This window comes from Myxocyprinus asiaticus, chromosome 27, assembly GCF_019703515.2.
Source record: "Myxocyprinus asiaticus isolate MX2 ecotype Aquarium Trade chromosome 27, UBuf_Myxa_2, whole genome shotgun sequence".
Classification (NCBI taxonomy): domain Eukaryota; kingdom Metazoa; phylum Chordata; class Actinopteri; order Cypriniformes; family Catostomidae; genus Myxocyprinus; species Myxocyprinus asiaticus.
Window position 1 is genome coordinate 34,769,171 of NC_059370.1, and position 12,306 is coordinate 34,781,476.

Genomic DNA, 12,306 nt, shown 5'->3' on the forward strand with positions numbered 1-12,306 from the left:
GGTGTGTAACTATCACTCTGTCTCCATTCCTCTAAATCTACAGACAGTTCAACACTGTACTGTAGCTAGTCTCCGTTGCTGTCATCGTTAATATCGCCTCGCTTTGGACCAACGGCTTGTGAAATCAGTCGGTTTGGTGTCGGTTATCGTCTGATTTGACCTGGTAAGTGCGGATTGTTTCGATTGAGTGACTTTAGCGGATGCTAGTTGTCTGGTTAGCCAGCTGAGGGATCACATAAGAGAGACTCAACCTATATTTAAAACAATATGTTATTAATTGTGCATCGCTTTTGCGGTCGTATAATATTTTTAGTGGATGCTTTACACATTTAATTCCTTTCTGCTTGTATTTAATGAGAATAAATTGTTTTCATTCTGGATTCAAAGCTGTTTTGTGCGTCGACTGATGTGTACGGCAGCAGGAATAGATGTTGACAGTGCTAAGCTATCAAGCTAACACGATAGCGTAGAAATACACGTATTTCTTATTAATGAGGTGGTTTATGAAGGTATTAAATATTTAATGTGTGTGTGTACTTGGGTCTTGTATTAAGCACAAAAACAGATGCATCATCTATTAATAGGTTCATTTCATTTGCAATGGGATTTGTGTGTGTGTGTGTGTGTGTGTGTGTGTGTGTGTGTGTGTGTGTGTATATGTGTATGTGTGTATGTGTGTATTTTCGCTTTAAGATGCTGTAAGCTTTATGTTGGGTTAAATCCTGTACAGTTGAAGGTTCAACATGCACCCTAACCTGTCAGTATATTCACTGCAAATAATAGTAAGTCGGTGTTTTAATGGGGTTCGAGCTGTCCAATCATTTTTTTAAATAAATGTGTGTCCTCTTGTTCGTTGGTTTCTTAAAATAGCTTCAGTTTCGTTTAATTGGGATGTGAAACTTGATTCCTGTATGTAGCTGTTTCTGGAACAGCAGCTGAGGGGGAATTGTGCCTGTTAAATAATTTAATGATTTAAATGATTCGTTGACCTTGTTTTATTTGAATTGTATAAACAGAAGTGAAGCAAATGTATTTCATTTTCTATCTAGAATGGATATAACATTAAAACTAGTACTTTTATATTCGTTTGTGTTTAGATTTGTGGCAACTATTCATTCATTGAATAATAGACTGTAATGCTATACTTTGTGTAAGCATATGCTATTTCATGTATCTACACTTAAACACAAAAGACCATTCAGTTGGTGCGTTTTGGTCTTGCAAGATTAGTATGTGTCCTGTCCTAACTTGAACAGTCCCTAATTTGGTTTTGCCCAAATTATTGTGAACATGTTTATGGTTTTGGCAGTGTATTGTTGTACCACACACTAAGATAAGAAAGAAGAAAAAAAAAGCTAATTCTGGTGTCCTGATCTCTAAAAGACATCTTATTTCTTTTGAGATAATGTTAGATTTTTACCACATTTCCCAGGCCTACGTGTGTGATACCGAAATATGAAGTCAATGACTATGTCCCTCCTATTAGATTGTTGTGATATATGTTTTTGTAGTGCATCGAGGCCAAGCAAAAACAAGACGAGCCATGGACAGGTTGTCTGAAAAACTTGACAAACCCTTACGTTCACACCAGAGTTAAACCAGGCTGCTAGCAGCGTCCCAAAACAGTAAAGTGGGCACTTGAATAACTTATAGCCTTCTGTAACCATGGGGTTGTTACCCCCCCCATACCTGCAGTGGATACAGCGATAAGGTGACCTGCCCTTTAAAACATGCTGAATGTGTCTTGTTGAGATTACAGCTAAACCCACCTGTCCTTGAGGAGATTTCACTGCTGCTTGGCTGACAGACCTTTTTTCAGATTCATCCAATAGCATGTCATGAAAACAGTTGGAGCGCCATGTGTTCTGTAAGCTAGATTATGGTTAAATGCTTTCATTTGTAACTCTGTGCTTCAGTATTGTAATATGTACTGCAGTATGTCAGTTTGTACTGAACAACAGAATTATCCATGCTGGAAATCAGGTCTTGAACCTTGAACTTAGTGATTATTGCTATAGTGATGACAGTCATATCATGTGAAACTGGTTTGAATTTCATTCAGATAGTGAAAGTGAAAGTTTGTGTTTGCTTCCTGTTGCCTTTGTTAAGAAAATGGGTTCTTATTTTAAGATGGGTGTGAAGTGTAGCCGAAGAAGAGCTATGAGATAAGATCTAAGCAGAAAACAGCTCGGTTTCATTCCATGGTGGTGGTGTGAATAGTAGAAACCACAATAACCAAACCAATGCACCAACTGAAACATTCTAAGTATTTGCATATTGTAAAAAAGCCTGATGTGCGGGACCAATTTCTGTTTAAATAGCCTACAACTTTAGAGCTCCTGAACATGTTGCATAATAGTCATCTGGTTGTCGTGACAGAAGTGATGCATCATGGTGCAGTGGTACGTCCACCTCATTTGTCTTTTTGGTCAGTATTAATTAATATTTGCAAATTTAGGTTATTCAAATGGGACTCCCTTGGGAAGGTTAAACAAATCTACACAACCTTTTGTTTGGTCTATTTTTCAGCCCAAGTTTATAGCTGATATGGCAAAACATCTACTAACAAGTTCAACTTGTTTCTCTCTTGAACTCGCCTTATCACCCCACGTCAAAGCTTTGTGATTGGAGGTTTTATACACGCTAGTTGAAAAAGACTGAATTATGCTAAGTGCTTAACTTGAATGCATAACTTGTTCCACTCTACTTGCAGCAGACATGAGTGATCTCTCAAATAATGTTGCCTGTTGAGGAGTGACCGGCTTAAGATTTCTCACCTGGTTGATATAAAAATGGGCAAGGAAATCTTGTGGAGCGGGCTCTTTTGACTTGGGCCAGTAAGCAGTCACCAAGAACACCATAGCAACTAGAGATGTGCAAAACTACCAATTTTCATAATCAAATAGTCGGACGGTTTGGTTGTTTGAACGACTAGCCTAGTCGGTGTTAAGGATAATAATGTTTAACTAGACTGAAATGATGTATATCAGATGCATTTCAGAGGGATATACGGATGCTAAGCACAGCACTTCAACATGGTAACTAGAGGATATTTAACAAATAAATAGGCCAGGGGCCTGGGTAGCTCAGCGAGTAAAGACACTGACTACCACCCCTGGAGTTCGCGAGTTCAAATCCCAGGGCGTGCTGAGTGACTCCAGTCAGGTCTCCTAAGCAGCCAAATTGGCCCGGTTGCTAGGGAGGGTAGAGTCACATGGGGTAACCTTCTCATGAACGCTATAATGTGGTTGGCTCTCGGTGGGGCGCGTGGTGAGTTGTGCGTGGATGCCGCGGTGGGTGGCGTGAAGCCTCCACATGCGCTGTATCTCCATGGTAACACACTCAACAAGCCACATGATAAGATGCACGGATTGACGGTCTCAGGCGCAGAGGCAACTGAGATTTGTCCTCCGCCACTACGCCACCGTGAGTACTTAGTGCACATTAGTGCACATTGGGAATTGGACATTCCAAATTCGGGAGATCAGAAGACTAAAAAGGACAGTTCGGACTGCTGAGAGGATTATTGGTTGCCCCCCCTTCAAGAACTATACACTTCCAGAGTGAAGAAAAAGGCTGGAAAAATCACTCTGGACCCCACTCACCCTGCCCACTACCTTTTTGAACTGTTGCCTTCTGGCCGACACTTCAGAGCTCTGAGCACCAGAACTGTCAGGCACAGGAACAGTTTTTTTGCCCTCAGGCTATCCATCTCATGAACAGTTAAATTGCCCCATTGAGCAATAACTATGTGCAATACACAGTTTAGTCTTTTTTACATTTATCCAACACATCCAACCTCTTCTGTCATTTCATTCCTCTGGGAAAAAAAAAAAAAAAATACATTTGCACTGTACATAACAGATTTGTATTTGCACTGTACATAACAGATTGTATTAGATTTGCACTACCCATGTGTATGTATGTATGTGTATGTCTGTACATATGTGTATAATTAGTTTTATTTTTTTATTATTATCTATGTCTTGCTGCTGTTTTTGTATTGTTTTTGTATTGTTGTACACTGGAAGCTCCTGTCACCAAGACAAATTCCTTGTATGTGTAAGCATACTTGGCAATAAAGCTGATTCTGATTCTGAAAAGAAAAGCGGATACATGAACAAGCATGAGAACTTCACAGATCTTCTTCATTGTGTCTGATATCAACATGGTCACTTATTAGAAGCACGAACATCTGCATCTCAGGTTAATACAGGTAATCCACTAAAATAAGGGACATTTCTACTCGAAATGTTGCTTTTGTGCTTAGATTAAATTTCAGATGCAACAGGGAGAAATAGTGCGGCATTTTTCTTTTCTGACATTCTCACACTGACAAAGTGATTGATGTCGTCATGAAACAGAGTCCCTCTCCTCAAGTGATCACAGTAGATGCATTTAAGCGATGTGTCTCACCTGACCACATGTGATCGGATCACCTGAGACACATTCTAATACCAGGTGTAAATGGGGTCAAATACGGGAATATTACCCAAAGCAGAGGATTTGACGACAGTGATCTTCTTGAAATGTATTGTTGATGCGGCGCATTGTTGCTGTAACAGCACATAAAAAGACTAAACCTAAAGTATTAAAGAGGAAAAACCTTCTTGCAGAAGGTTTTACCGTGCTGACTATTATTCACTGTTAAGCACAGCAAGCTGTCTTCACACAGAAAAGCTCTTTAAAAAAATTGCATGGCTCTCAATTAATTTGCTAATTGCATCTCCCAATAAAACCACCACCAAAATATTAATGATAGTAGTCGACCCACTTACTGACTAGTCGGTTGTTGGACGACTTGTTGATTAGTCAACCACCCTGGCACATCCCTAATAGCAACCTCATAGCAATACCCTTGCAACCACCCATAACATCCTAGCAATGCGCATGGGCAAACGCCACTCAAATTTTCTCTGGACAATGTTAAAATGTACTTTTGTTTTGACATTTGACTTTGACATGTAATGGTCGACTGATATGGGTTTTTTAATGGCCGATATCCAGAGAGCAGGTTGGCCGATACAATGCTGATATATCACACAATTTAATATAGTAAATAAAATAAAATAAAAAACTGCTAAAAAAAAAATAATTTAGACACTATATTTACTCAATTTCACATAAAACTTTGAAAAAAAATTGTCATGTATTTTTAAATGGTAGATAGCAGTTTCTTCTGATTTCTGTTTAGTCATCAAATTTATGTAATTTATTTGCACATGAAGAAATTGTTAATATATTAGGAAAAAGGAAATAACAATACACACAGTAGTCCAGCAACCATGGATAGCATGTCCATGTTAGCAATTGCATTTTCTCAAAAAATACCGAATCAAATCAATTGTACTTACAGTGCATAGTGAATAAGACATTTGCCTACAGCACACGTGAAGCACATTTACTTTGAAGTTGCACTCACATGCTCGTGCGGATCCAGCGCGAGCAGCATTCTTCTGACAGTTTAAACGGCCTGGATCGCCTGCATGGATTTTCACTGAGTGACCGTCATGATTTGTGAATCAGACTTTTGATCCTGATCCTGAAGTTTTGATTCTGGCTGATAGAATATGCGCTTCAGAGGAAGATATTAGATGAGCGCTCGACGGGAAAAAAAATGGTGGATTTCGTGAGGTTCATAAATTACATCTGTTTAACGAGATATCTGCATATTTGCAAACTGTATGTAATAGAAGTTTTACGGATATTTGCCTTTTATCATTAGAAAAGTTAAAGGTGACAGTGAACTGCTGAGGAGAGGCTGATACAATACGTGCTTTATCGGTAAATAAATGAGCGTTCCACAGGATGCTGGATCTTCAAGTTTTGTGAGGTTTGTTTATTACACCTGTTTAAACAAGATATATGCATATTTGCAGATGGTATATGATATTAGTTTAATAGATAGATGTAGGCTTTATGAAGTTGTTTTCTTAAGCAGTTAATCTGCGCTCTTACCTCTGTTGCTCTTTCTCGAGGTCCCTTCCGAACATTGTCAGCATCTGATTAGTTAAATTTGCAGTTTCTCTTGTTTGCGTCCTAATAATTTGAGTTGCATTCTGTGTTGTTTGCCCTGTTTTGATTCTTGTTTTAGTTTCCATTATTTCTCTTTTCCTTGCATTCAATCTATTTCAGATCAGAGGTGTTAAGTCTGTTGTGATGGCTAAATGCAGACTTACAAACTAATCTGGCTCATCCATGCAATGAGACCTGTTCAACACCTTTTCTCACTTTTTTCTGCATTTGTTTCTTTGGCTCCAATGAAACTTAAATAATCCATTGTAACAAGGTTAAGAATGGGAAAGGAGGCGGCGGGAACCGGACAAACCATCAAAATAATGTTTAATGAGAAATTAAAACATAAAGACAAAACACAAACGCACACACTACAGCTGCATGTGGCTCTCTCTCTTTCCCGAACTGCCGCGTCCCACTGCATTTATCCCTCTCCTCAGCTGATTAGCCTGATTGGGGGTAGGGATGCACCGATCCGATACCTGGATCGGTATTGGCTCTGATACTGATGTTTTTAGATGGATCGGGTATCGCTCCGACGAGCCCGCTCCAAATCCGATACTGTGTGTTAGTCATGTTCGTTCCTGTCAAGTTCCAAAAATGACATAAAAGAACCATAAAAACACAATTAAAGTAGTTCATATGACTCGTGCATTTTATTCAAAGCCACTTGAAGACGTGCGATAGCTCTGTGAATCACAAAAGGCTGTGTTTAATAAGTAAATATATAATATGCACGTGCAGCGCCAGCGCGTTATTGAATGGCGCTGCTCTGTTGAAACACTCATGCCTTTTTTTAGCCTTCAAGTGTTGCGCAACATTTGAGCGCTACTCGCAAACAACATCTCGGATGTAGATGCTCAATAGTTCGGTTCACTCATGCATCTAGAATGGTGCCGGAGGTGCATTTTACCAGAATTTGAATAAGAAGTGAATTAAACTACTGTGAACTTGCTAACAAACAGACACGTAAAGAACTTCCTGGAGAGTTCAGAATGTCAAAATAAAAGCCAGAAGGTTTTAAAGTTAAAGGTGTACGATTGAAATATATTACTGTTGTATTTAAAATTCTAAAAGTCAATAATAATAATGTATTATTATTATTTGTTTACAAATTATAACAATATTTAAGTTTAATGGGTTCCAAAAAATAACTGTGAATGAAAGTGAACTGATGATATCTTACAACTAAATTAAAAAAAAGAAGAAGAAAAAAAGAGATTGAATCCTTTTAAAGTCCAGATACAAGTTTAATGTTTTTTTTGCAAAAAACAAAAACAAAAAAAAACAACTGCCTTCTTTTCTAGTGAACACTTAGACTGGAATTACTGTTAATTTGGCTGCAGCATTATCCAGTAGACTAGTTAACAATAACGATTTTCTTAATAGTTTGTACATTTATATTGAAATAATGTGTAGTTAAAAGTTTGTGTTTCTTTACATATAATTAGCATCACTCAGTGAGGTATAGATATTCTAAACTGATTATGAAAAAACAACACTGGTATCGGATCGGTATCGGCCGATACTGAGATTTCAGATATGCATGCATCTTGTTTTTGTTGGGTTTTTTTTTTGTCGGCTGTGCATGTAAAAACACATAATGCAACCGTCTTTGCATCTTTGTGTAAAGGCAGCTATATGGTTAAATATAGCCTATACAAGGAAGAAAATATTGCAATTTCATATGCAAATAAATGCACGAAAGAGGACCAGTTGCAGCTGTGTATGCAGATATTAAAGATGTCACTGGTAGCCATATTTTGGATGGAATACATTCAGTGTAAATCGCAGGGAGAATTTCAAACTTTAATCTTAAATTTCTAAAAGTATTAATTTTATATATATATATATATATATATATATATATATATATATATATATATATATATATATATATATAACATATATAGCACACTTGTACTTTGAGTTTGTACTTTGCACATTTTAGCAGTTTGAGCTCTGTGGAGGTGAGGGCATGGTCGAGCGCCTGTCTGGGGAGAGAGAAAGCGGTAATGACATCCACCTGAGATGAATTGTGGCTAATTACCATTTCTGTGTTCACAGTGAGAGTCAGGGGAGATAAAAGATGGCCCAATCCTCTGAAAGAGAGAGAGCTGAACCTGAGTACAGTGTGTGTATTATGGAAGCTTCACTGTCTGGCTGAAAAGCAGCAGTTTTTATGTCGGCCGCTGAAAAGCGATATTTTTGTTTGAGTTGTATTCGGAGTGTGTAAATAAACTCAGATGCCACCTACAATAATAAATGGCGTGTTTTGTCATAATTACAGGGAGAACACTCGGATCTTGTCTAACTATGACCTTCTCTTAATTGTGTATCTTTTTAAAGGGGGCCTGGGTAGCTCAACAAGTTTTGACGCTGACTACCACCCCTGGAGTCGCATCCAGGGCATGCTGAGTGACTCCAGCCAGGTCTCTTAAGCAACCAAATTGGCCCGGTTGCTAGGGAGGGTAGATTCACATGGGGTAACCTCTTCGTGGTCATAATTAGTGATTCTCGCTCTCAATGGGGCGCGTGGTATGTTGTGCATGGATCGCGAAGAGTAGCATGAGCCTCCACATGCGGTGTCATGCACAGCGAGCCACGTGATAAAATGCGCGGATTGGCGGTCTTGGAAGCGGAGGCAGCTGAGACTTGTCCTTCGCCACCCAGATTGAGGTGAGTATCCGCACCTCCACGAGGACCTACTAAGTAGTGGGAATAAATAAATATAATAATAAATTACTTTTAAAGACCTCCCTAAAGAAATCTTGAGTTATTAGTTAATCATTCACATTTAAGATTTGGCCTGTATACTGTAACTAATAAAAGGTCCTTGTCCCCTGGAATTTTCTGGAATGTTTGAAGCAGCTCTTTGTGTATCTATGGCATACCATTCTCTCTGACTCAGCTTGTTGACTGTATCTACAAATTGACCCCTTGACACTAATTGCATGGTAACCATAGTGAGACATCTAAGCTTTACAAACAGGATGTCACCAAAGTGATGCTGAGAGATTTGGCTGCAGAAAATTCCAGTATATACACTTTATCCTCCAGAGCGTTCGTGAACAGGTAGAGGTCATACTGTGCTCTTTGCTAACAGTGGAAGCACTGAAGAATTGGGCAGTAATGGAATTGTCATGGTGCTCTTAGGTAATCAGGAGAAAAACACAAGGCATCTCAGTGTTGTGGTAGACAGCTTTTTTTTTTTGTTGTTTTTTTTTTTGTGTGTCTTCACTTACAATGGTGAATATTGTGTGAAAGGTCATCATACCATAGTCTGCAAACCAAGGCATCTGCTAATAGGGGTCAATTCACACATCATTCCTCTCAGTTTTGGGGATATTTTGTTCCCGTTCCACATGCCTAATGTTGGGCTTGTCATGCCTAAAATGGTAAAGTGGTCTGTAATTTGGCAGTGGTTCAAACACCATAAAATGCTCTTAAAAAGTCATTTGTGTAAGGTATAGTCCATGTAATGGAGTAGATGTAATGAACTATAACAGTTTATTTAGAAAAAAACATTATTTTGAAAGCCGAAGTAGTACAGGCTACACCAAGGTTCAACTGTTGGGATAGAGGTAGTTTAACCTTGATAAATGTTGGATTTTAAGCTATTACTTGGATTTGTCATATAAACTTTTTCATTTTTTATTCATAAGTATTCTTATTTCCTTGTATAAATTCTTGAACATTTTTATTAACATTTATTTTCTGAGAAATGTACTGTCAGGCTTTTCAGTAACATGATTATTAGGAACCTTATTTGGATTAAAAATTTTTACGTTTGTATTAAATGCTGTGCATGTGATGCAGTATGAAGCGCAGCGAGCAGTTTTTGTTCCTAATCAACAGATTGAAATGTTGAGATTTAAACTTCATCAGATACTTAATTCAGCCTGCAGATGACCAATTACTGGATAAGTGGATTGTATTTTTGCCCATGCTAATATTAATCAGAAGAGTTATTATAGCTATGAAATGCATTGCATTTGCTGATGCCTCTGTTTTTTTGTTTTGTTTTTCCTGCAGCTTAACCACTAAGGTCCTGAATAGGATTTGCGGTCTGTCAATGAGGAACTACAGGCTCATCTTCTGCCATAACCTGAAGCAACCATAGATGACCATTTCATTTACTACTAGTGAGTGGAGCAGGATATAAAGTGAACTTCTGGGTTTTTGAAGTATAACAAGGTGAGTTCTGCAGTGAAATATCACAAAATATCACACAAACATTCTCTATGCTGTAAGAATTGAAACTCAAATAAGATTCATGAGACCAGCTGCAAGTTGTCACCAAAGCATCAGCTATCTTGACAGTTCAAGTGCCGATCATGTGCATTTCTGGGCATGCTTCATGCTAATCAGATCTAGTCGCTGATTTTTCCTTTACAACATTAACAGCTTGTGCACTGCAGCTGATAGTCACTGTAATGTGTTATTTGTGATGGGAAGTTTGTCTTTATTGGAATTTATATGTTGAGTGAGACACCTGCTACCATCATCAGAATCGGTGTGCCGCATCTGACGGCTGTCTTGGTCTTTGCACATGACTGTCGCTTCACTTATGTAAGCTCTCATCTCTATGCTCACGCATAATAAGAAAAACCACAGCTTCCAAGATGGGAGAGGTCCCGCTCAGCTTGTTTTGTTCTTTTTGTCCGGAGTTTGTCGTTTGAGCTCCCGCCCCACCCATGATAGCGTGTCTGTGCAGGGAGGTGTCGAGTCGGTCGGCCAACTTGACCTTGTTCTCGGCGTCTCTGTGTGCAGACGGACTGAAGCAGCTAGGCTGTGGAGGCGATGAGGAAGGGCCTCTCTACTTCCCTCAGCGACTCCCTCAGCACGGCCAGAGTGTTCGGGATCCCCCTGGAGGAGGTGCAGCACAGCGGACAGCCAGGACATGAGGTCCCTCTGCTGGTCAGGAGCATTGTGGAGTACATTGAAGAGCATGGTGAGTAACTTCTGCATGAGGTGGACCCTGAAGATGCATGTTTCAGTCTTTGATGTCTTTATTTTAACTACAGTATAGTCAACTATTGTAGCGTTAGCTACTGAAACAACACCAGGAATGCGAAAGCAGACAAACCAGCTTGTGCTTATTAGCCAACTGAATCATGCTTTTGGGAAGATCTAACCTGCCTAGGCGAAAAAGTGGCAGTTCAAAACAGCAGTGGGAAGAGGAACGTGTTTCAATATTCAACAGGAAGTCAGACATGAAAATATCCATAATTTTTTCAAACAAAGCATTTAGGGTCAATGAATGTAAACTTGTCCAGCCGTGATGTTAAATGAAGACGATAGTATCCAGAGAAGTGGAGTCAAAAAGGTATGCTATTGAAATTTTTTAAATTACAATAATTTAAGGGTTTTAACTGGAGTTAACTACTGTATTCTAGTGTTATAGTTACTGAATCAAACTGCATTTTTCATATAATTGCCCAAGCAAATTCTCACAGAAAACTGTAGTATCGAGAAGGATATTGTTCTTTTTCATTCTTGGACTGAGATTGAATGTCATAAACGTTACATTTTAATTACTTCAAAGCCCCATAAAAGTCTTCTTTATATAAACCATAAACTTGCAGTAAGGTTGTGCAATTATGAATGATCAAAAATAGCATTTTAATAAAGATGGGGTTAAAATTAATAGTAAGCTTATCTTTACAATGGTTATTTAAGTAGTTTATTTCACATTACATTTCTCAAAGTAAACTTGCGGCAAAGTTGTGCAATTAAAGGTGATCAAAAATAGCATTTTAACTATTTTAAGAAATAGGTTGGAATGATAATAAACCAAAAATGTTGTTTGATCTGATTGTATGAGAAGCAAGTCCTTCCGTACTCTCAGATCAATGATGTACTTCCTCTATTGTGTAACATTACAAAAGCTGGTGAATTAAAAGCTGAAAAGAGGAACATAACTCATCCGGAGGCTTTTGTAATGACAGAGTATTTTTACTATAAGACGCATACCTAATAATTAACTGCCACATATAGATTCATAAATGCTAAGCACTTTTTATTCTTTTCAGTTACTGGTATTTGTAAATTACTGAACTCTCACCAGCACACCATGCAGACAGTTCAAATATTTTAATTTCCCTGCTTGCCCTTTAAAAAGATGCTGTGACTACAGCCCAATGTTTGAACTCCAGGAAGGGCAGGATGTTGAAAATATGTTGGCAGAGCTGTTAAGTCCTTGAAAGGGGTTTAGCTGGTGTTGTCATCTCTAAACACCAGCTCTTCCTCTGTGAGTTCTGCTCACTGGCACGTCGTCTTCCCTGCTTA

At 38.5% G+C, this 12,306-nt stretch overlaps 1 protein-coding gene across 4 annotated transcripts in view; it reads left to right on the forward strand.

Moving 5' to 3' along the window:
* The window catches only part of fam13b (family with sequence similarity 13 member B), a 54,914-nt gene continuing 42,608 nt past the window's right edge, over window positions 1–12,306 (forward strand). For 2 of the 4 annotated variants that reach the window (XM_051657568.1, XM_051657569.1), the window contains exons 1-3: window positions 1–163; window positions 10,051–10,212; window positions 10,789–10,969. In XM_051657568.1, coding sequence (XP_051513528.1) covers window positions 10,819–10,969 — 151 coding nt within the window. In that variant the 5' untranslated portion in view covers window positions 1–163; window positions 10,051–10,212; window positions 10,789–10,818. The remainder of the gene's footprint in view (window positions 164–10,050; window positions 10,213–10,788; window positions 10,970–12,306) is intronic. The other 2 variants (XM_051657570.1, XM_051657571.1) reach the window with 2 other exon arrangements.